At 48.1% G+C, this 23,673-nt stretch overlaps 10 protein-coding genes across 10 annotated transcripts; 6 read left to right on the top strand and 4 right to left on the bottom strand.

The window, feature by feature from the left end:
* Positions 1 to 1,275: 1,275 nt before the first annotated feature.
* N7446_001198 (bZIP transcription factor) lies at positions 1,276 to 1,738 on the top strand (the record flags this gene model as incomplete). Its single annotated transcript, XM_058509947.1, has 3 exons — positions 1,276 to 1,327; positions 1,397 to 1,438; positions 1,500 to 1,738. 3 exons carry the CDS (start codon positions 1,276 to 1,278, stop codon positions 1,736 to 1,738), a joined length of 333 nt encoding a protein of 110 aa, XP_058375483.1.
* A 2-nt stretch (positions 1,739 to 1,740) lies between these two features.
* On the top strand, positions 1,741 to 2,373 carry N7446_001199 (uncharacterized protein; the record flags this gene model as incomplete). The annotated part of the gene is given in 4 exon segments (XM_058509948.1): positions 1,741 to 1,794; positions 1,835 to 1,999; positions 2,010 to 2,103; positions 2,114 to 2,373. The coding sequence occupies 4 exon segments, from the start codon at positions 1,741 to 1,743 to the stop codon at positions 2,371 to 2,373; spliced, it is 573 nt and encodes a 190-aa protein (XP_058375484.1).
* A 563-nt stretch (positions 2,374 to 2,936) lies between these two features.
* N7446_001200 (uncharacterized protein) lies at positions 2,937 to 3,390 on the bottom strand (the record flags this gene model as incomplete). The annotated part of the gene is made up of 2 exons (XM_058509949.1): positions 2,937 to 3,001; positions 3,051 to 3,390. The coding sequence occupies 2 exons, from the start codon at positions 3,388 to 3,390 to the stop codon at positions 2,937 to 2,939; spliced, it is 405 nt and encodes a 134-aa protein (XP_058375485.1).
* A 393-nt stretch (positions 3,391 to 3,783) lies between these two features.
* Positions 3,784 to 4,761, bottom strand: N7446_001201 (SGNH/GDSL hydrolase family protein; the record flags this gene model as incomplete). The annotated part of the gene is made up of 5 exons (XM_058509950.1): positions 3,784 to 3,920; positions 3,978 to 4,356; positions 4,409 to 4,487; positions 4,543 to 4,582; positions 4,632 to 4,761. 5 exons carry the CDS (start codon positions 4,759 to 4,761, stop codon positions 3,784 to 3,786), a joined length of 765 nt encoding a protein of 254 aa, XP_058375486.1.
* Positions 4,762 to 8,443: 3,682 nt separating this feature from the next.
* N7446_001202 (uncharacterized protein) lies at positions 8,444 to 10,077 on the top strand (the record flags this gene model as incomplete). The annotated part of the gene is made up of 4 exons (XM_058509951.1): positions 8,444 to 8,986; positions 9,045 to 9,331; positions 9,397 to 9,893; positions 9,947 to 10,077. The coding sequence occupies 4 exons, from the start codon at positions 8,444 to 8,446 to the stop codon at positions 10,075 to 10,077; spliced, it is 1,458 nt and encodes a 485-aa protein (XP_058375487.1).
* An 803-nt stretch (positions 10,078 to 10,880) lies between these two features.
* Positions 10,881 to 11,084, bottom strand: N7446_001203 (uncharacterized protein; the record flags this gene model as incomplete). The annotated part of the gene is made up of 1 exon (XM_058509952.1): positions 10,881 to 11,084. The coding sequence occupies one exon, from the start codon at positions 11,082 to 11,084 to the stop codon at positions 10,881 to 10,883; it is 204 nt and encodes a 67-aa protein (XP_058375488.1).
* A 103-nt stretch (positions 11,085 to 11,187) lies between these two features.
* On the top strand, positions 11,188 to 12,835 carry N7446_001204 (uncharacterized protein; the record flags this gene model as incomplete). The annotated part of the gene is made up of 3 exons (XM_058509953.1): positions 11,188 to 11,339; positions 11,399 to 12,450; positions 12,507 to 12,835. The coding sequence occupies 3 exons, from the start codon at positions 11,188 to 11,190 to the stop codon at positions 12,833 to 12,835; spliced, it is 1,533 nt and encodes a 510-aa protein (XP_058375489.1).
* Positions 12,836 to 13,141: 306 nt separating this feature from the next.
* On the bottom strand, positions 13,142 to 15,053 carry N7446_001205 (uncharacterized protein; the record flags this gene model as incomplete). Its single annotated transcript, XM_058509954.1, has 3 exons — positions 13,142 to 13,315; positions 13,386 to 14,885; positions 14,940 to 15,053. 3 exons carry the CDS (start codon positions 15,051 to 15,053, stop codon positions 13,142 to 13,144), a joined length of 1,788 nt encoding a protein of 595 aa, XP_058375490.1.
* A 661-nt stretch (positions 15,054 to 15,714) lies between these two features.
* On the top strand, positions 15,715 to 18,124 carry N7446_001206 (uncharacterized protein; the record flags this gene model as incomplete). Its single annotated transcript, XM_058509955.1, has 8 exons — positions 15,715 to 15,961; positions 16,014 to 16,180; positions 16,232 to 16,503; positions 16,564 to 16,630; positions 16,683 to 16,787; positions 16,857 to 17,424; positions 17,480 to 17,584; positions 18,111 to 18,124. 8 exons carry the CDS (start codon positions 15,715 to 15,717, stop codon positions 18,122 to 18,124), a joined length of 1,545 nt encoding a protein of 514 aa, XP_058375491.1.
* Positions 18,125 to 19,422: 1,298 nt separating this feature from the next.
* Positions 19,423 to 19,713, top strand: N7446_001207 (uncharacterized protein; the record flags this gene model as incomplete). The annotated part of the gene is made up of 1 exon (XM_058509956.1): positions 19,423 to 19,713. One exon carries the CDS (start codon positions 19,423 to 19,425, stop codon positions 19,711 to 19,713), a length of 291 nt encoding a protein of 96 aa, XP_058375492.1.
* Positions 19,714 to 23,673: the final 3,960 nt, after the last annotated feature.

The following is a 23,673-nucleotide window of genomic DNA, read 5'->3' on the forward strand; positions in this document are numbered from 1 at the left end:
CCACAGCGTGCGCGGCGCGCGTCACCACTGTCGCCAGGTAATCAGATCGAGTGATGCATATTGACCTATGGCCTGTAGCAGTGGCTGCCACTTCGCTGGGCAGTAGGTAGGTGAGCTACTGCGGATACAGCCATTGTCGAAAGCGGCTTGACCGGAACACACTCTTCCCTGGACCCACCGACAAGGCTTTAGTGCGGACAAAATACTGAGCACACTTCATTAAAAAAATGATGGGCAAGAGGTAAATCCTTCAGTATAGTCCTATATTCTGCCATGTTTAGTTACATTCTACCATTTGGCCGTTGGTCAGTAAAATTAACGGTCACTGTACTATACGGCGGCATAATACAGATGGCATAATACTGTGGCCCTCGCCTTGATGCGGCTTGCTCAATAAACTAACTGCGTTAAAGCCTTGGCGGCGGGGCCAGGGAAGAGTTACTCAGTGTGTTTCGGTCAAGCCGATTTTGAGAAAGACTGTACAACTATCTGGCTCTTTTATAGTCTAAATTATTATCACTTGTACCTCAATTCAAAGCTACAGCTCCATTGCCAGAGGTCAGGGTAAATGGTACACACGCACTCTCTCTCTCTCACATACTGTGCCTATCAGTCGTCTCTTGACGAGAGTATATTCTTCCCTAACTGGAAGCCGAGGTTAACTTGGGACCTCGACCGAGGCAAGAATACTTCGGAAATCCTTGCTGGATATTCACCCACAAAGAGATCCTCGAAGAGCATTTCGATCAGATTTTATCGACACTTTTCCTTCGAGTCGCGGTGGGTGGCCGGGGCAAGATGAAGTGGGCCCGCAAAGACGAACCTTCAGTTCAAATAATCACAAATGAGGGTTGGTTGAGAATAGTATTGTCTTTTTGATTGGCATTTCGCTTTCTTGTTGGAAGACAATCAAATATTCATCGGTACATACCATAACATACTTAGACTATATAACAACCACTGAAAAAAAATTGTTTCAATACTGAAATACCGGAATTCGAAATTAACAAGATCAGGGACAGAACAGCTATAGGTAACTGTATCTTATATTTATCACTTGGTAGTATTCTGTATACAGTACGGTATATTTCGAGTACACATGCTAGGCCATAACAAGGCTAGAGCGTTGTTTCAGAGTACAGTTTGCCCACAAAAAATGCGAGAGAATAAACTAGTGAAATGGTGCAACTGATTTCGAGGGCCTCTATACAATTCTGTACTCTTCATCCTTCTTATACTTCTCATACTGCCGATCCCCTTCTATCTGTCTCCACCATGCATTACTCTACCGAGTACGACAACCGTTCAGGCTCTCTTCGTAGTCATAGTAATATCAGCACATTTAGCCCCAACGCCCACGCCAATGAAGACTAGTCCAAAATTTCCGATCCCGCAGAGCGCCGTCGCATTCAGAACCGCATAGCTCAGCGTAACTACCGTAAGTACCCGTATTGACTTAACAGTCTTATATATGTTTCTCACTTGCCGCGACCTAATAGGCAAGAAGCTAAAGCGCCGACTAGAGAATCTAGAAAGACGAGCTAGGTCTTCGGCTTCTCCAGAACAATCACACGCAAAGCCAATTTTACCAAAGTCGTCTCCGACCAAGACTCGAACAAAGATGCGAGCGTCTAAGTCTGTTACAGATGTCAAGCCTCACATCTCGCATTCATCGGACCGACCTACGTCCTACGAACACTACACGAATTCAGATGATTGCCAAACCGTCTTCGCTTAACAATGCACTCACTAGCTCTCGGAATTCCCTCCACAACTCCTCTACCGTCCTTCTATGTCCCTATACGACGCCTACCGGCAATCAGCCTACTTCTAGTCTCTATTCTACTATACTACCCCGAATAATTACAACGAAATTGCCACCTACCAGACAAAATACAGCGATCTATTTGTTTCAGTAGTGCCTATGCTCCCTTCATTACACACGGCGGGCAAAATCGCCTACGACGAGGATTTCACTAGTCCATTCAGCATATGCTACGTAACAATAGCAGGCTTCGAACTATGCTAACAGCAGCAACAAGCACACTCTCAGAATGCTCTGCCGAATGGTCTTCCGGTACATATTTCTCGCTAAGTTCCTTAGTGCATATAGATCTACCAATGTGTACACTCCACCGTCTTATCAGCCAGCTAATCATCTATTCTGTCTACCCTTTTCCAGGTGCTATCACTTATATACTACTACACGGACGATCACTAGCAACAACCTCTAATATCACCAGAGATATTTATTTTCACATTCCCACTCACGCCCGAATCCACTTTATCTACGACATATTCCCGCTTAGTGGATTGATTGCGGATAACGTCGCAAAGTTGAAGGCAGAGCGTATAAAAAGAGTCAAGTTATAGAGTGTATATATAGACGGCACGAGTAATGCATCTTGCAGTGACCTCAAATGCTCTTCGAGCGAACTAAGGTCAGCCCGTTCACTATATTCCGCCTTGCTTATTATATCCCGATCCTATATCGTTGATTCAAAAAGTTAGATTCGAAGGGAATGTTGTGATCCACCATCTATGTCACCGAGGAGAGAGAACAGCGTGTAGGCTATTAGGCTATCTATAGACCAGAACTTTCGTGAGGGACATATATAGAGTTATAATATAATATAACTAAACATCGAGCAAAACATTCGATAAGTTGCGCAATCCTCTTTTGATCTCACGTAGTCTTTAGAACCCTCAATTATCCCCCCCAGCACTTTCATATCTTGCTAGTGGCCGGCACACCGGCAAGGTCTGCATCAATTTGTAGATGTGCAGCATTGGCATATTTTGTATCTAAATAAAGAGCCTCAGCAGCTTACTAGTAGATCTATCAGCAATTAAGCTCTGCGTTATTGGTCTTGATAACAAATTCCGTCTGATATAAACTGCTTTTAGACAGCCTTCCAAGTTTGTACATTGTACCATTATTTAGCTAGGCGATAATTGTCGCATCCGTTGCGATTGAACTGCAATGAAATATCTACGAATACTAACTAAATATATAACTATTACTTTATATAAGCAAGCTTCCTACTTACCGCCCCAAGTTGCGAATCGGAAGTATTCAAAACATATTCCGTCATGCCCAGTGTGGCTGTCTGTTGCAGGCCCAGAACCGATGAGTGCTACAAGGTATATACCAAGAAGGAATCTCCAGCCATGTTGTGAATCCTGTGTGTCGATATTGTCCAAGAATTCTTTAATAGCTGTCAAACGGTCCATATTTTTCACCAAAGAGGGTACTGGAAGGGTGGGTGCCCAGATATCTTTGCGAAGATCGATCACCGCGTTTGCCCTTTCTGTATCTTCTTTGTATGGTGGAGGCAACAGGACGGGGGAGACAGTCATCGACTTGTCGACGCGACTACCGACGAACATGCCCGATGATCAATTTCTGCACATCTACGAGGACGTGGTTAATAGCCGGGCTATCGAGGAACCGGCGTGTGTGCTAGCCAAGGAGCTGGAGTTTCCGGATTCTCATGGTATTTCGGCTCTGTGGAAGCTATCACCGCGTCTGATTCCGTATCCTCGATACGGGGCAGAGACTGAGAGGAGATTGATGGTTGCACGGAAGGATGGATGGAGGAATGAAGAATAATAATGAATGGAGAAGGAAAGGAAATTGAAGGGATCCCCGGCCCTTGGGGGTTCTCCCGTCCGATTCTAGACCGCTTTCACTTTGGATGCTACCACCCTCCATCCTTCAATCATGATTCCTGTATACGTATCTATGTGGATTTCTACTCTACGTCGTTTTCTAGGTACCGATTAATACCGCGGCGCTTCTGTCCAAGGCGGATGCACCCAGGGCAATTGCTCCGGACTTAACTCCGGGCAATTCTTTCGAATCGTTTCCATCACCACCTCGAAGACCATCCGATAACCGTCCGCCGTCAGATGCAGTCCTATTCACGTGTGAGTATCGATCGGTTTAGTTTTCTTTGTATCGAGGAAGAACCCACCATCGGTCAGTAGACTCTGAAGTTTCGTATTATTGGGGATCTCCTTCGAACCCGCGAGCGTGTCGCCTTCTTTCCAACCTGCCGCGGTCATGAATGATGTCCAGATGTCTGCAACCGGGGCCCCCAGGGATGCCGCAACCTCCCGGGCGGCATCTGCATAGAGCTTGGTGTGACTGGCGGTTCGGGCCAAGGGGGAGCCGTCACCCGGGTCCATCTGGTACTCGTTCACTGCAGGTGGGGTGAGCACGATGATCTTGGTGCCTTGAGCTGTCACGGCGGGGTGTTGGATGAGTTGTCTCAGGTTTTCCTTGAACTTGTCCAGGGGGACGTGCTGGAAGGTCCTCGGGACACAGGCATCATTGGCGCCAAAGAAGATTGTCTACCGTGCGTCAGCAGGCTCTTTCAGTATTCGTAGGGGGAAAAAAGAGTACCATCAATTTCACCGGAGCTCTTTGCGGCGTGGGAAAGAATTTCGGAAAGACATTGATCGCATTGGCGGTGGTGTAGCCACTGGCGATGGGTCGGGTTAACTATCCGTTCGTACCAGTACAAAGCCGGTTCATACCTGAAACCGCGATTGATGACATCCAGGCGACGACAGTAGGCTGCACACCGTGTCAGTTGGAACCTATCCAGACGGACGGAGGGATCGACCTTCTTGCAACTCGGCCTGAAAGCCGAATCCATCAGCCGGTGAAGTTGACTGCTGAGTGATGGAGTCGCCAAAGAGGATAAATTGGTCGTATGGCTGGAACAAGCCTTCGTCGGCGGGGTAGTTCGTCATGGCAGTTGTTTATTAGGGGAATGGATGGGGTGCTCGAGCAAAAAGACCGTGGTTGTTGGTGCTATGGAAGGGATTATGTATGCTCTCCACTTGCGGAAGTGACTCTTTTCAACACGGGACCCAAACATCCCTATTGATGGCGAAATTCTGCCCAATTTTCACCAACAAAAATAGTTCATCCCAGAGGATCCATCGTCTAGCCCGGTCGGTGCTAGTCTGGTCTATCTAATATCTTTCTAGGACCCGTCTCCGTGGATACTCTCGTTCGCGCATCTTCGGGGCCGTTTGTTTACGCATTGTAGGCTGTGAGCAATTGCGCAAGATATACCCTCTTAGTGGATACCGGGCTGGCTCTCTGGGTGCGGTCAAGCTGCCAAAACCAATATCCTGTCCACATTCCGGAAGATCAATGGTGATGGACATACCTGAAAGTATAGCTTTAGGGGTACAACCGTGGCTAGGATGTGCCTAACAGTGGGGAGAATTGATGGGGAGATATGGCCTGCGTACACATTGAAGTATTGCACCCTGCATGTCGTGCGGGTGTACGTCAATGTCCTAGCATGTTTATTCGGCAGATCAAGACGAGACCGGTTGCAAATGAGCCGCACAGACAAGAGCTTGAGGACAACTTGGATGAACTCTTGACACTCCCCGAGGACCCCACTAGCTAACATCTCCGAGACTCCGCGCGCCCCACCCACAACCCAACTCCAAATGCCACTATGACTTGCCAACAGCTTGACGCGCTTGTCCCGTTGCCAATTGATTGGTCGGGAAAACGGGAAGCCCGCCAAGATAGGTTCACTGAGCACTTCGATCTCTCGTACTAGCCACTTGAGATCACCAGGAGCGTCGCGTATTGCATCCCAGTAGTCTTTCAATATCTGAACGGACTTCCCGACCTGGATTGCAAGGGTCGCGAATGTAATGGCGCTAGATACAACTCCAACTACTTCAGCCATGGAGTCGACATGTAAAATTGGAATTGCTTAGTGTAACCGAGAACCTAGCAGCCTTCGATGGTTCAAGAGAGCTTGCAGAATTATATGGAGTAGGTTATTGTTCGCGGTTAGGGGAAATGATTGCGATTTAAATGCTTTGCTGCGCCTTGTCATCTATCTCTCATTCTACTGGTTAAGCGCCGGCTCCAACAGGGTGGGGCACCCTCACCCTATTGAGCGGAATCCTTTAGCGCCAAGCCCCATTCAGTCTGTTTCATGCGTCTTGGGTCAGGAAATTCGCCCATGAATGCTCTCCTTACGCTACTTCATACATCGCGATATGGGCGAAGTTGTGACAGCTTTTCGCACCTCAATGCCGACTCGCTCAGTGAGATGACGCTACTAGAAACGAATTTGTCAGGTATCCAAATACTCAATAGTCAAGCCTGCGTGCCGAAAGTGGCCCTTGGCACTTTCTTCCCTTGCGCCGACCTTAGTAATACACCAATCAAGGAAGCAATCAAATCCTTGGTTCGGGTCTTTTTCATACTAGCCCCAATTGCGTCTTATGAAGCCCTTTAGCTCAGCGAAAAACTCTTCGATTGGGTTGAGGTCCGGCGAATATGGGGGCAGATAAACCAATTTAACTCCGGCATCGGCACACATCTGCGCAATACGTCCAGAGTGGTGGAATGATGCATTATCCATAACCAGGACAGACTTTGGCTCCGGCCATCGTCCGCAGTGCCGAAGGAGCTGGTCGATGAAATCCTCGAACACAGTGGCATCCGTTGAACCGCGAAAAACGCGAGAAAAACAATATCATCTTGGGCATACGCAGGTAATATTTGATACCGCTCATCACGGTGGAACTGTGACACTTGAACCGGGGCAACACTGAGTGGTGACCAGCCTGTTCGCCTAAATCCAATCGGTTTGTCACAACCAGACTCATCAACATAGACTAGGTGGTATGACTCAAATTCTGAGAGATTATGAAGATATAACTCTCGTAGTTCTGCATTTTTACTCCTTAGCCTTCTGTCGGGTGGTCTTTTTGGACCAGCCCATAAAATTGAGAGCCCTCCTGATACTTGAGGTTGTCGCTAGTATCCGAAATTCGTCCCATATAAATATAACCATTTCGCCAAGAAAGAGACCGGGCTTTTCGAGCAGATGGTTGCGGAGAGCTTCTAGCATCGGTGGGGTTATAGTTCGTCTCCGACCGACACGGTTTGGAGGGGCATGGACATTTCCGAATAGCCTCGAGTTTTTGCGGATATTATTGATCGTTCGTTCGCTGCATTCAGCTGCATCAGCCATTTGAAATGTGGTTAGTGATTTGCTTTGAATCATATCATGAATAAACTGTAGCTTTGCTGGGGGTAGTCTCGGTGCCTTATTGGGCAGAGGATGTAGCAAATTGCAAGGTAGGGCTGCTGCAAAAGGAAGGGAACAAGAGCATAGAGGGGTATAGATGTGTATCATAATTTCGGGTAATTTACAATACCACATGTAATGCAGTCGGCCTAGTATTAAAAGAATCTATTCTTAGACATTGATTATTACCAGTGCAGGCTACATACGGAATAGCGTGGTTTCGGATACGAGCCGAGAAACAACGCGTGTGTCTGTAGAGGGGAATCTGATTCCGACTCTTTCTGTATACGGGCGTACGGAAGATTCCTGGTCATAATGCGGGGAAGATTGCTGCATTTATCCTAAATACGCCTCAGGGTTATATAGCTCCTGGATAAATTATGTCCTAGAGGATTTCGGAGTTTTTGACTCGTAGGCATCAATGCAAGATAGGTGAGACAAATAATATTCCTAGAACCTGCACGAATAAGAAAGTTCACGCGCCCGTGGATCCCTGCACACATGGGCATTCCTGGATGTAAAAGGCAGTATACTCTACGGGAGTCCGTCAACTAGGTAAGGAGAGGCAGCCGTGAATGGAAGAGGAACAATGTAGTCAGATTCAGCACAAGACTGATTCTTGGGGATTGTAATGTACACCTTTCCAAGGCATTTTATCCTGACTGAAACATAATTGTGTCGAGGGGTCTTCACCATCGAATCGTCCAGCTGCTGACTCTTCTTGCGAACACGAACTTTTGCGGGGTGCATGCTCTTCGTGGGACTTGAGCTGAATGCGTGCTAGATGCGGGCTCCCTGGGGGAGGTCCACAGTCATGGATAGTTGCAGTTCACCGCAACTCATAATCGGAGAAGACCTCCAACTCCCGTGGTCCTTTGTTGAGGGCGCCCCGTAACAGTCGACGTTGAAGTGAAGTTAGCAGCGACTGGTGGGGACTCCGGCGACAGATCAACCCTGGCCAGCCAAGGGGCCACCTCACGGTCCTTACTAGCTAGCATCGCCAAGTAGGGAGATTACGGACAAAGCGTATCCGGCAACCTTAAAACCGTAAGATAGAAGTTTCAAGCTCTCAGCTCTTAAGGTTTGGGTCGTTTCGTGCAAGAAATTCATCGGGGAAATAGCACGCGGGACAAAGGTTAATTACCCCGACGCCACGGTAAATCTCCGACCCCAACCTTGGAACGCCGAAAGCTCCACACCTTGTCTCAAAGCCACAAGCCACCCTGCTCTCATGGCTATAAGGTTAGGGCCCCAGAGCTCCTGTAGTTGTCACAGGTGCGAGGATAAGATTTCTTTCAATTCGGGAGTTTTAAATTTCGCAACAATAGCTGCGAAGGCAAGTTTGAAGTTTTATTGAAATGGCGACTACTTTTCCGGCCACCTCATTGCCTAGCGACTTCGAATGGGGCTTTGCGACAGCCGCCTATCAAATTGAAGGAGCTGTCAATGAAGATGGTCGTGGAAAGTCAATCTGGGATACCTTCTGTCACCTGGAGCCAACAAGAACAAAGGGTGCCAGCGGCGATATCGCATGCGACCACTACCATCGGTTTGAGGATGACTTTGATCTTCTGTCCAAATATGGTGCGAAAGCCTACCGATTCTCTCTCTCGTGGTCGCGAATCGTTCCTATGGGTGGAAGGGGCGATTCCATAAATGAACAGGGCATTGCATTCTACAACGGACTAATTGACGCCCTGCTTGCAAGAGGGATCACACCTTGGGTGACATTGTACCACTGGGACCTGCCGCAAGCCCTCCATGACAGATATGGAGGTTGGCTCAATTTGAAGGAGTCTCAGCTCGATTTCGAGCGGTTCGCAAAAGTCTGCTATGAGCGATTTGGAGACCGAGTCAAAAACTGGATTACGCTGAATGAGCCGTGGATTGTTTCCATTTTTGTGAGTGTTTCTCTTGGCTTATATTTCCCTATCGATATTTGAATCTGACATATTCTAGGGCTATTCTACCGGTGGAAATGCTCCTGGAAGGGGCAGCATCAATCCCCAGTCTACTGAGGGTAATTCTGCGACGGAGCCTTGGACCGTCGGTAAGGCTCTGATCATGAGCCACGCCCGTGCGGTTGCCCTTTATAACAAACACTTCCGAGCCTCTCAAAATGGAAGGATTGGAATTTCCTTGAATGGAGACTTCTATGAGCCCTGGGATAAGGATGATGAGCGCGATCACCAGGCTGCCCAGCGACGTATGGAGTTCCATATTGGCTGGTTTGCCAATCCTGTCTGGTATATATATTGTATCATTCCTATATATTATGCAAGAAAACTAATTTTTGACTGATACAAAAAAGCCTTGCACAAGACTACCCCGATTGTATGAGAGAGCAACTGGGTGACCGTCTACCTGAGTTTACAGAAGCTGAGTTTGCCCTGCTTCGCGAAGCAGAGATGGACTTTTACGGAATGAATTACTACACTTCCCAGTTTGCCCGCCACCGTGACGAGCCAGCTCCCGAAACTGACTGTCTAGGGAATGTTGAAGAGTTTCAAGAAAACAAAGACGGGTTGTCAGTTGGGGAGCCATCTGGCGTTCATTGGCTGCGTTCGACTCCTGGCCTGTTCCGAAAACATTTGACCCGAGTTTACCGCAAATACGGAAAGCCCATCTATGTCACTGAAAACGGATGTCCTTGCCCTGGGGAAGAAAACATGACGGTCAAAGAGGCAGTGAATGATACGTATCGGATTCAATACTTCCAAGACCACATTGATGCTGTTTCTCTCGCGCGCAACGGGGACGGCTCTGATATCCGGGGATATTTTGCCTGGTCCTTGATGGACAATCTAGGTGCGCTACTCCAATATTCAATAAATAGAGCTCAATACTGATTTATCCTTTAGAGTGGTCTGATGGTTACGGGGTTCGCTTTGGCGTCACTTTCACTGATTACAACACCCTAGAAAGAACCCCGAAACATTCTGCATTGATATTGAAAGGGATGTTTGAGAAACAGATGACTGCTAGGACCTAGGCTCCTAGTGAGTGGCAGGGATGGTCAAGAATAACTTGTTTGAGTACGCTATGACTCGGCCTGTGTCACATTCGTCCTCTTTAGGAGCACCTTTCGAGGAGAGACGAATTTGTCAAGGCAGGGCTGCAAGAGGGATACATATTCAGGTGTTTTGCATGTTAACCAGGTGCTTGAATCTGATTGAACGGATACTATGAGGGCTTATATGGATTATTTGATAGCATAAACGAGGAGATAGACACAGAAACACCCAAGTTCATTCAAGCTCCCTGAATTGCAAGCTAGAGCATCCAGCAAGTTCCTTGATTCTAAATATGCTATGGGGTTACATTTGTGTTTAGATTTCTTTCAATCAATGGCCATGTTTATGTTGAACCTCGCCATCCTGCCTTTTGGTTGCTTGGTGTTTCTTTTCTCGTCCAGAGGCCTTGTGGCCTGCCGTTGATTGGCTTCCGAAGCGGGACGATCGGCCCGTGCGTCGGGGAAACTTATAGCAGAGCGCTCGGGCGGGTAATTGAGTATTTGACCGTGGCCAACCCCCGCTTTTCCGTTCAACAACTTGACACGACACAATTCTCCGCTCTCCCCGACGATTCAGAGCTCCAATATTCTCCGCGCCCAGCTAGGAAAGGAACTGATTTAGTTTAGGGCATCTTGATTTCGCCCGATCGCTTTCGAGCGCTATTCCATGGCCCACCTTGTCTTTTCGCCGCCGACATCGATCGCATGCCCTGGTACCTATTTCGCCGATTTCCCGGTACTTCGCCCCCGTCGGCGATTCGGGGCACGGCCCTGCCTTGATTTCAAGTGCCGAACTCCAACTCCACTAAAGCAGTCACGCCTACGGCCATTCTCGACAATTCCTCCAATCCTCCCACGCCTTTCCCAATTCTCCGACTGCATTTCGCCGATAACTTGGATGGCTCATCGGCGTCTCGAATTCTCTCCTCCACTCGGACATTCCCCACGGGGAAGCTCAAAGGTGGAACCTTTCCACTTGACAGCATTGTGCTGTGTATATAAGATCGATATCAGCCATTGGCCTCCATATCCTTGGTGACACAATTCCTTACCCTGCAGGCAACGTCTCATTACCTCTACTCGTCAGCTATGGCTCCCAAGGCTGCCCATGCCATCGACGACATACGGTCTCCAATCGACCTGAGCGCTGTTCCGCCTTTCTGGAAACGCAAGAATGGTATCCTCTTGTACCTTTTGCTCACATCCTCTCTCTTCGCCAGTATGGCGTTGGGCCTTGACATGTATTTCATCATCCACTGCTTGGGTCACCATCTGCTTGGCTGCGCTAACGAAGGAATAGGAGCATGACCAATGCCCTTCAGACAGTCGGGAGCTGGCAAGAACGCTTTGGCCATCCTACTGGCTCGAACCTTGGCTTCTTCGGTGCTTCGAACGCCATCGGTGGCGTCATTCCTTTCATCTTCCTCAGCTGGATCGGAGATGTTGCAGGCCGTCGAGTTCCCACTGCCTTGGGCTGCATCATCATCATCTCCGGCGTCATCGTTCAGTTGTTTGCCACTTCGCTCAACATGTTCATCGGAGGCAAGATTGTCCTCGGTATCGGCTCGTCCCTTATCCAGATGGGTGCTCCCGTCTTGGTCACGGAACTGGCGCATCCCAAAGAACGAGTCCAGGCCACGACCTTCTACAACACGAGTATTGTGCTGGGATATGTCATCGGCGCATGGGCGACTTATGGATGCTTCCGCATCCCTAGTGAATGGTCGTGGAAGCTGCCCACGCTCATTCAAATTGTTCCATCAGTATACCAGCTCATTCTCATCTTCTTCTGCCCGGAGTCCCCTCGTTGGCTGATTGCCAAGGGAAAGCTGGAAAAAGCCCGCGCAATCCTCATCAAGTATCACGGCGAGTGCGATCCCGACAGCGAGCTCGTCAAGTTTGAGCTTGCCGAGATTCAGCAGGCGTTGGCCGAGGAAGCCGAGCAAAATATGACGTGGAAGGCCTTTTTCTCCTCGAAACCAAATATTAAGCGACTGTCACTTTGCTTTGCAACGGCCCTCTTCAGTCAAACCTCCGGTGTCAATCTCGTCTCCAGCTACCTGACTCGGATCCTCCAAGACACCGGCATCAAGGCGGAGAAGGATATCACGCTAGTTAATGGTATGATCACGCTGTGGCAGTACATCGTTGCTATCACCATGGCGTTTCTCGTGGATCGATTCAAACGCCGCACATTCTTCCTCGTTGGCTCCGCTGGTGTTCTCGTTGTGTTCATCGTATGGACTATCGCCGCGCAACAGTACCTCGCCGGGTCTCTTGCCGCTGGTCGTCTTGTCCTTGCCTGCATCTTCCTCTTCCAGGCCTTCTACACCTTTGCATGGAGTAATCTTGGTTAGTCATTGTTGAACCAACTTGTGACATTCTCATGGCTAACAGAGTCGGTACAGTGGTGACATATCCGCTTGAAATCGTCACGTATCAGATGCGAGCAAAGACCTGGGCCTTTGTGCTCCTCACGATCCAAGTATCATCCATTTTCAATGGCTACGTGAATCCCATTGGATTGGAGAATATCAGCTGGAGGTATTACATCTATTACTGCGTCTGGGTGGCCATTATCTTTGTGATTGTCTACTTCTTCTTCGTTGAGACATCGGGCCCGACTTTGGAGGAGCTCGCTTATTTGTTTGAGGGCAAGGATGCTAAGCAGGATCTCGCCGAGGAGATTAAGATCAAGAAGGAGGAGCTAGAATTTGTGCACGAGAAGGAAGTCTAAAAAGAGACGAGATTTAGTCATTAGTCGTTAGGTAGTGAAATGCAATGAATGATAGCTTCTCTTTCCCATATCTTCATACAATAATATTTACGTCCTCTGACCTGCTAAACAAAATGTCACAAAAGGTCCTCCCAAAATGATTAGAAAGATGAGCAGCAGGATTTCGGTTTGTAATTCTCCATTTTCATTTAGTAAGTCGCTCTAATTAACTTTCTTCAGTTTTGTTTGGTAGGCCTACAGAATGACTGTGACTCCACATGTTCAACTTGAGAATACCATAAGCAAGCCACTGGTGGCAATACTCGCTTAAATCAGAAATGTAGGATCGTTTCTCAAAGCGTCAGACGCCTTCGAGTCCAGCCGAGCTAGTAAATCGAGAAGTACGGCAAAATCGCTGCGTGCCCGAGCCGCAATGGGTGAAGACCCGTTTCTGTGTATAATTTCAAGAAGTATCGCACCAACAAGGCGAATTTTCTCAACCTGTTCAACCCAGTTAGCTCATAGTCCATGATGACGAATAAGCCGAATAAGCGATCTGGCGTAAGCATACATATGGCTCGCCATTTACTTGCAACGACCAGAATGGGGCTTCTTGTATAACACGCAGCATATCCCGTGCGATCTCGGTCTTGCGAAGGTCCGCAAGCTCAACGCCTAAGCTGCAGTAAGGCAGACCCTCCAGCTTCTGCGTGATAACCATTCTCAGGCAGTGTACAGAGACTTGCAAATTTGCACACTGGATGAGGAATTGATTCACTTGTGTAGTCTCCTTCGAGCTCCCGACCAGCACTGCGAATGTGTAGGATTGCAGATACGGCGGCAAATTATCGAGACATGTGATGAAGCGTATATATAGAGTATCTAGGCGATTCCGTTCATCGGCTGTAAGCAAAGGCTGTATAGAAAGCTCCGCTCTTTCACGACCTTGTAGGAGCCTCAGCTCGAGAAGCAGATCAGATGCATTCTGCCACAGACGCAAATTGGCATTAAAACCTTCAATGCAGGTCTTACGCGTCACCTCTGAAGTGGGTGCTGAGTTTTCAGGCGAGAGCACTGGTGCCTCATCCCCGATACCTGTGGGATACGCTGTGGTGATGCCAGACTTAAACGAGAACTGGTGAATGGTGATTGGGCGGTCGTTCAATATTGCAGCCGACTTGTCGCCCATGTACACGATCCAGAATGCTCTCCGGCGCAGCTCAGCTTCAATTGGAGGTAGACCTTCGAGTGATGCCTCCTCGTTCAATTCCATCACCTGCGCAAGCCGTGTCGCCTCCCCGAAAATGTGCCATGAGTATTTTGGCTTGCCTGCGGCATGAAGACAGTTTGAGTGGAAATAGCGGATCGTGATGGAGCTAGCGTTGGGATTCTCAAGGTCCGCCTCCAGGTACTGGTTGAGACAATTTCGGGATGCATTGAGGAATGAATGGCCCACGGATTGGCCTTCCGGAAATAGGTCCTCTGGGAGTAGAAATGCTGCTTCAGCGCAAACAGCTGTGATCAAAGTGAAGGCAGTGTCTGGCCCTCTCTCCAAGAGGCCACAGATGCTGCTCTTTTCCCGTGCCGGAAACGTATCGTTGAAATATGACAACGAGTCGCGAAGACTCGGCTCATGCACCAACGGCGTAAGTGGATAAAGGTACTCGAAAAACAGGTTAAAGCAACGCGTTACCAAAAGCTCCAGATCTGTCGAAAACGCGCTTGACAGGCTCTGCCATCTCTGACGCGCTGTGGCGGTTCCACTCGGTACAGAATTGGAAATGGCCTGTGGGGAAAGCCCAAGATCGGCGTTCAGGGACCGCGAACGCTCCCATTGGGAGGAGGGGGTAGCTGAAGATGTGGACAGCGCGTTTAATTCCGCCGTGGGGTTGGCATTGGAAAGAGAGAATGATAAGGATGAGCGAGCTCGTGTTGACGAGGTTGTTTCGACGTGTGTTCTTTTCTTCTGGGCCTTCGGTCCTCGTCGCGCGACAGGGTCATCAAAGCGGCATTGCTTGTCTGCTTCATGGCAGTTGGTGCAGCGCTCCTGGCCCGAGTCTGCAAAGTCACACTGGTCATATCATCAGTTGGGGGGCCACAGATTCTCCGTTACTGGGCTTCTGACCCTTGCTTTTCGCCGCCGACACCGGTCACACGCTCTGGTGCCGGTCGGTCTTTTGTGGACTGGCGCGCTGGTGTCGGGGGAAGAAGGGAAACTCGGGCTGGGACTTGCGTTCATTTCTGCGATCAAATGGAGGGTTTTATCGGAGATTCTCTGCGGTCAAAAACATAGGCAATATATTCGGGGTGGATGGGGCTATTTCTCCTATTTTTCGTGGTGATCCAGGCCCCAGATGAACTAGCGTAGTTGGGTAGTTATTTAATCTCTGCCGTTCTGAGTAAGCCCAGGTGTAACTGCAAAATCCATTCTACCCTCCTCACACGCTTCAATGGAGCTCCTCTTCTGGTCCTCCGTGAGAGCAATTCCCACTTTGGCAATGCGATGGGAATGGGAATCCCTTCTCTCCTTTGGAATAGGTTGACATAAAAGTGTGATCCTGTGGTGAGAAAAATTTCCCCGTGGCATGTGGAATGTTTCGGCCGGACTTATTTCTGATAATACTCCTACAGCCTCCTAACCCAGGCCTAAGAAACTCCGAAATCGTGGGTCATAAAATATGGGCGAAGCTAAATTAAATTGACGTCCCCGACAACCTCATTGTCTTCCCGGTACCAGATCGGCCCCACCCCCTCATTAGATTTCTGCAACCTCATGTACGGATTTCGAGATAACTAAAAGGTTGTCATTTCCCCATGGGGTGTCCCCTAATACATGCTTGCAGAATCTAAGGTTTTCGTTGGTGCCTTTTCTATTGGTCCGAATCTATCGCTTCGAAAAAATGCGGCATAACTCTACTCTCATCGGAACACTTGCAATTTTTGCACACCTTCTTGTGCCACCTGTCAATGGGATACGAATCCAGGTGGATGCATCGCAGGAGACGGGCGTGTTTAAGAACACTCAGAACACAAATTGGCCCATAATCGGATATCCAGGCCCTACAGATAAGCTCCTTGCTAATCATTGGGATGAATCGCGTACCAATCAAATCTTCATATATCCTACCCCTCGCTATCTTTTTACTGGTAAATTGTGTTAACTCCTATGTTGAGTGATTGTTCTAACGAGGTCTGGCAGGTTATGACCAAACTGGCATTGCCAGTGATCCAACCCTGATCCAGAATTACAATTTCACAGAGCTTGATGAGCAGATGAGATACGTTGTCTCCACTGGTCGCAAAGCAAGTATCCAATTTGAAGACCATTTGGGACCCGAATATGCTACTCCAGAGATGTTCGAAGAGGTAAGTGCTCGCCTAGGAGCGCAGGGTCACTCGCCGCTAACCTCTGATAAGGTTGGATATACCATTGCAGATCGATATGGAAATGGTGCAAATGGATCTGGTTTTAATGACGCTCTAGAGTTGATTGATTTCTTTCCCGAGAGGGATCTTACTAACGCTACTCTGACCGAGTTGGAGGTTCAACGTTTCTTCGCTTTGGTGCAGGGATTTGCGATTGGTGTCCATCGCGCGAACACGAGTGCTGGTGTTGGGGCATTCTCCTCCAACCGCTTCTGGATCAGTCCATCAGTTTCCCAAAATCCTTACAATGAGCCATTTTTCGAGTAGGTGCCTCTGCTATGCGAGGCCGCCTGTGGGCTGTTCACTAATCTAAGAGTGATTAGGTTCGTGGCAAAGAACAAGGTCCCGATCAAAGCGATCACTTATCATTGGCTCTCGCCGTTGACACAGGTATGGCGTAAAGCTCTTTGGTGTTCATGTGTTCATCACTGACAGTGGACAGGCACCAGGAGACCTGATAGACTCCACGCGTCGTGTCCGTAATGAGCTGGACAAAGTGGGACTTCAGAATATCCCAATTTGGATTACTGAATACAATCGTAACCCTGTATGGAAAGCCCAAATCCCCGTCACCCTCCCCCTACCTCCCCAACGACAGTATTGACGCAAAACCTAGGCCGGTTTCTTACCCAAAAATGAAACGATCAAAGCCGAGTATGATGACTTGAGCTTATGTAATGCGTATATCCAGTCAGCACAGATATATGCCCAGGAAGCGCCACTAGAGCAAATTTTTGTTTGGCCAGGTGTCTCACATGGGTTTGTGGGAATGGGTGATGCTTATTTCGAAGGTTACTATGGACTTAACTCGAATGGAACGGATCGGGTGAACCAGATAGGTACTGGCTGGGAGCTATCCGGTAAATTCATTCGAGACACTCCAAATCGGTTGGAAGCAACCAAGTTCAGCTCCGATGGCCTCGCATGGCTTGCAGGAATTTCCAATGACAAGAACACTGTGCAAGTTTTGACCTCAAATTACCAGGTACCGGATGATGTTCTCGCTGGGGTCACCGAAGTATATGATGAGTCCAGTAACTCGTCCGCGCCTGGCTTTTGTGCCTCGGTAACGCCTGAAGGACTGTGGTGCTCTGAGTATTTTTGCTATGATATCCCATCACTCCCAGGATTATGTCTTAGCACACCACAGCCACACTTGAACACCAATCACGCCAAGGTGTATGGTATGTTTCTTGTGCATTTTTCCTCTTGGGTATGCAGACAATTAACTCTACCTAGACATCATCATTGAAAATCTGCCATGGACACCAGAGAACCAGTACCTGGTGACTATTGAACGGACTTCGCCTCATGCAATCCGGGAGACTGTCGAACACACCATTGGTACTGGCAACAGTATAAATATTAATATCGAAGCTCCAGCAAATGCGGTTGACCTGGTTTCTATCACAAAAATTGTCGACGCGAAAACCCCTGGTACCTGTCGCCCTGTTCAGCGTTGACAAACAGAGTTAGCATGTCATGTCAGATGTCGAGGAAAGTGGGGTACTAAAATACACCCGAAATAGTTTAGCTTCATTTGTGTTGTGATTTCGTTTGTACTAGGGGATTTTTGACACTCCGAGAACGGGACTTTCAACCGCCCTTTTCTTATTCCTGTAAGCAAGGACACCCTAACGTGTCCTCGCACCATCCGCTCTTTTCATCTTTTCTTCGATTTAATTCAACTCATCTTTTTACATTGGCTCCCCTTGGTAGATTAGCTCCATCTTGCATACAATGCCATACTGTTTTAAGCTTGCTGTCACATCAGAAGACGGACCTTGTCAGCCAATGAATTTGTGAGACACAACGGAAACACGGTCGTACTGGGAATATGACGCTAGGACAACTGAGACTCCGGTCATAGCAAAGGTAGGGTGAAATATATTGGAGTATGGAGGACTATGCACGTTTGTTATCAGCATCATTAGAACCAGTTACTGCCTACTATTCTCGGAATCCAAAGCTAGTCTACCTTTCAAAAATTCACTTGCATTTCCCGCATTGTTGTGGACTCTTTTGATGTATTTTTCACTTCTGCCCGCAGAGTATCCTTAAGACATACAAGTACTGTATATTTTTCACACAACTCACCACGCTCGTAGCTAGTTTACCTCCCTCCATTTTTAATATTCCTTAGAATTTCACTAAATTGATCATTCTGTATTAAGCTGTTTGAAAGAATGTGATAACTATTCCTAAGGAGGATTAAATAAGGTCGGGCATAATAACGTAATTCACATGCGAGCGGCCCACCCAAGCGAGCGGCCCAGCTCGAAACACCATACTAAATGGGATAAATTACAACTTGAAATCTTAACAACCACGTTTTCATTTTACCTTATTGCTTGTTGATAGCCATTGATAAGACTTTTCAATGTTATATATCAGCTTCAAGGAAATTGATAGGCTGCAATATCATGGTACCGAAAATTACGTTGCTGAGAGCCAGAAATATATATATCTTAACCACTAAGTCCAAGAAATTATCCAAAGTCCCTAAATAGGCTAAATATCACATGAAAAGCATTAGGCTATAATGCGAAGTTCTGACACACCACCGTTGTTGAGATATCAAGTTGTAATGTATCCCATTTAGTATGGTGTTTTGAGTTGGGCCGCTCGCTTGGGTGGGCCGCTCGCATGTGAATTACGTTAATTTTGCCAAGGCCGAATGACATAATACCCTGCCGGAGTAGATCTCCGGAAACACCATTTAATCCAATGGTATTTGATTAGAAGAGGCGGTAGGTCTTCACCGCTCCATTACTAAGGCTTGGCAAAATGAGTTTTATGAGAACTTTTGTTACTGAAGATCATGAACAGTACTGTAGCAACGCGCGTAATATTTCTAACCGAGGTCCCCTGGAAGAAGGGGCAAGGAAGTGTTAAATTCTTGGGCTTTTTTTTCCTGCCTCCTCAAATAAGCGTCCCCCGACATTCTTTTCTTTCTCACATCTCCCATTAATCCAATTCTAAGACAAACCACTTCTTTGTCAGCTTATTCCCATCAACAATGAGCAGCGTTTTAGGCGTGAAGGTAGTGGATGGCAGGCTGGTTGCCACAGCCAGAGATGTTTGTTCACTGTCGTTTTGACCACTATTTCTCGTTAGCTGACAAGTATTTTTGAATGAGATAGATCGAGCCACCGGCCGGATGGACGAATGATTTTGAAAAGATGGGTGAGAGTTTGTGGGGAAGTGATGGTGAAATCCAGAAGTTACTCGAATATAAGGGCATCGATACCACCGAAACAAAGCCCCTATACATTTCAATGACTTCTAATGCTGGCGTCGTTGAAACTTGGGTGATGCTGGAAGCGGGCTCGCCGACAGTCTTCTACCTCTACCAGCCGGATGATGATGGTCTGTATCGGATCAATCAACCAGATAATTTAGCCGAGATTGTGAAGCGCATCAACGACGGGATTGGAGGGTTGGGACTCCTCGAGAAAGAGGATATATCATAGACACTACGCCAAGACGTTGGATAAATATTTGGCTGTTTCCAGATTCTCCAACTTTGATCAAGATTGGTGAGCGAATAAAGCATCGCTCCCTGGCAGCCATTTAAATGCCACGTCTGGTCTCATTGAATTAATTAAACACTTTTTTTTTTATCTATCATGGGGTTCATATTCTTGGTAATCTGGAAATTCTGACTAAATGCCGAGCAGAAACCAAAATGGCATCACCAAAGTCCGGGACGCGGGGAGGAGGAAGGGGTGCCCAAGAGTGCGAGAGGTTCATCCAAAACCTGGTCAGCTACAAGACGCCGCAAAATCTCGAGATTGGAAGGGGGCGTATATGCGTATAAGATAATTTGGGGAATGCAGCTTTAGATTAGACGCTTCTTTTCGCCTCCCTTCGGTGGGAATGAGGGGTTTCCGAGGATGTACCCCAAGCCGGAACGTGTAATTACGGTATTTCTAGTGATCTACCAGAAATACACCGAGGAGAGACAGTGGGAACCTGGATTTTCGGAATCAAGTCTAGTGCGATCTGAGTAGGGCGCCAGGGAGAGAAAGCCTGTGTGTGCAGGTGGTGGAACTGATTTCGATCAACCCTGTAATCAAGATGCGGACGGTGATTGAGATAAAGTTTAGGGGCCGCAGGAGGGCCGGCCCACAACCTCAATCCATTTCCGGAAGCCAATCGGTTCCTCGGTTTTAGTGCAAAAACCGGAGATATTTTTACATAAGCTCATGGTCTGTCCATGACTGGCATAGTTTCTACAAGCTATCTGCTAGAGATATAGGACTAGCGATTGGATTGAGCTGATGATAGGGTTGTGTCGGATTCAAAGAGAGTACACTCTCTACGGGGAAGCTTTACGCAGGACAGAAGATATAGCTTCTAGAACGTTCTACAGACTAGGTAGACAAGCAGCTTGCCACTTAACAGGAGAATTACTCTCCTATAATAGGAACCAGGAAAGCATAACCACGGATCGGGATTTAGCCTACCATTCTGACACAAGTCTGCCTAACATTCTAAATACTCGCCTGCTCTAGCAGTACCGCCTAAGCAACAAAGCCGTTCTATCGGACACTAACGGCCGTCCGGTGTGGCTTATAGATCGTGTCTAGACCTTTGCAAATCCTTTATTTCTTCTCCAGGCTATAAATAGAACCTCTTTGATATACTGTCCCGTGGGTCGTCCCTTAGATCTGTATCGTAGAACTTGTAACGGAATCCTCAGAAGCCATGCACAGATCTCTCGCACTCCCAGAGGATCGACACCATATAGGTGTCGACACGTCAGCGTTGGCTCACCGTAACGCTGATCCCCTATGTTAAATAGTCTGCCCCGGAGAACCCAGCGGTTCTCTAAGAATCAGTCTCTGTATTCCTCCAATATATTGTTCGCTTCTAGGCATCTTCATCTTACCTAGTTGACAGGCTCTATCCTATAAACACTAGAACCCCTACTTCTTTACAATTCTGATTCTTCTTCTTTAACTACCTAAGATTGAAGATGCCTCCTAAAGCAACAATGACCACCTGATCGTCGGTCGCTCGTAGGTCGCTAGCGAACCTACACCGGACCGACGCTGAGTCTATGATTCCTCCTACTACCGCCTACGACGAAAGTGTAACGGAATCCTCAGAAGCCATGCACAGATCTCTCGCACTCCCAGAGGATCGACACCATATAGGTGTCGACACGTCAGCGTTGGCTCACCGTAACGCTGATCCCCCATGTTAAATAGTCTGCCCCGGAGAACCCAGCGGTTCTCCAAGAATCAGTCTCTGTATTCCTCCAATATATTGTTCGCTTCCAGGCATCTTCATCTTACCTAGTTGACAGGCTCTATCCTGTAAACACTAGAACCCTACTTCTTTACAATTCTGATTCTTCTTCTTCAACTACCTAAGATTGAAGATGCCTCCTAAAGCAACAATGACCACCCGATCGTCGGTCGCTCGTGGGTCGCCAGCGAACCCACACCGGACCGACGCCGAGTCTATGATTCCTCCTGCTACCGCCTACGACGAAAGTAGCAGTCTAGAGAATGATTCTCAGGACCGGGCTCCCCAACTTAGCGAGCACCTCGCTGAGGTCGAACGCCTCGAAACCCTTCACGCGTTGCTTACTCGAAAGAAAGAACTCGAGGAAGCGATCGGCCAAATGACGGAGCAATCGACGTCGGACCGCTATCGACGTTCTCCCTCTACGTCATCGGAAAGAGGACGAGCTTCCGGAGAGATCAAAATCGAGGTTCCAATTTTCAAAGCACATTATAGTATACAACAACGTCAAACTTGGCTTAACGACCTCCAAGACATGTTCGCGGGTGCACCCCGTAAATATGGATCGGACGAAAGAAAGATCCTTGGTGCCACTAATAGCATGAGCTCTGACTGCCGCGAAAGATGGCGACACTACGTTGAAGAAAAAGCGGAACCCCAGCGAACCGCTTACAAAACGACGTGGGACCTATTCGAGAAATGGACTCTTACGTTGCTACACAATTCAGCTACACTACAAGCTGATATCGCTACCTCCTTGCAAGAAGCCCGGCAAGGCCCGAATCAAAGTCCGAGCGATTTTAATTCTTACCTTCTTTCGCTCGAGAGACACTTCGAAGCACCGCCGGAGGATCAACGGGCGTTAAACTTCTTCACTAAGTTACAGCTCCGTCTCCGAAATCGTATCCAAAACGCTATGCTTCATCTACCAAAAAATCGAGACGAGATGGTATCGACAGCGATGCACTATTGGAACCTTATCTATACTGAATCGGGCACAAAAAACTACCCCCCTCGCTCAACAAACAAAAGACATCACTCCCCTGACCAACAGGGATATCGAAAACGGATTAACTTCAACGGGCCATCCTCTAACTCTGGTCGGGGCCGAGGATGGAACCGTGGAAACTTCCGAGGACGAGGCGGTGATCGAAACCCAAACATCAAACCATATTCAAACCGGCGTGAATTCGGCGCAAAGCCGCATGATCGCCAACGAACCGACGGCGTAACTCCACCAAAACCATATAGCTGTTTCACTTGCGGTTCAACCGATCACTGGAAGGACGAATGCCCCCAGAATTCAACTAGGGTCCAGTCAGCACCAGTACACTCGGGAAAAGCCAAAGGGTCGGTGTAGAAGCCGGAACACCGACCCCTCAAGAAACAATTAGGACCGCATGCCGCCTCTATATCCCAATTACCGTACGGGGCGACATCGAAACGCATGCGGATCTCGATAGCGGAGCTGAGGTTGACATCGTCAGTCATCAATTCGCTCAGCAATACGGACTTCGTCGTGCACCGCTCACTAGCGTTATTATCTCAGCTATTAATCGAAGGTCAACACCTACTTACGGGGTGTGGGTAGTCCCTATCACAGCAACGGACTCACGGGGAACTACTCGTACCTTCGAGAGGCGCTGCCTAGCTATCGATCGAGATCCTCGTCTCGAAGGAAGCCCAGTCCTGCTTTCTATGACAACTGTACGAGATGAACACATCGACTTTTCGCCATATAAACGCCAGTGGTGGTATGTCGCATCGTCATACTCGATAGCCACCCCCCATCAATTCGTGAAAGAATGCCGGAACCACGCGTACGTATACGCAGTGGTGAAACTTCCTGAGGAAGTGTGGCTTCCAGGAGATGACCAAAAAGACCCCACTTCACGTGAGGGGCTTCCTAGCGAATTACTAGCGTACAGCGACGTATTCGCTCCCGAAAATGCCAAGACCTTACCGCCTCAGAAAGCAACAGACCATACTATCGAGCTAAAAGACGGTGAAACGCCGCCGTATGGCCCGATTTACCCTCTCTCTCAGACAGAGCTTCGAGAGCTCCGATCATATATAGATGAAAATCTCGAAAATGGTCGGATCCGACCCTCAAAGAGCCCAGCAGGGGCCCCCATCCTATTCGTGCCCAAAAAGGATGGCAGTTTACGTCTCTGCGT

This window comes from Penicillium canescens (assembly GCF_028828765.1).
Source record: "Penicillium canescens strain IBT 15451 chromosome Unknown utg000002l_segment0_segment0, whole genome shotgun sequence".
Classification (NCBI taxonomy): domain Eukaryota; kingdom Fungi; phylum Ascomycota; class Eurotiomycetes; order Eurotiales; family Aspergillaceae; genus Penicillium; species Penicillium canescens.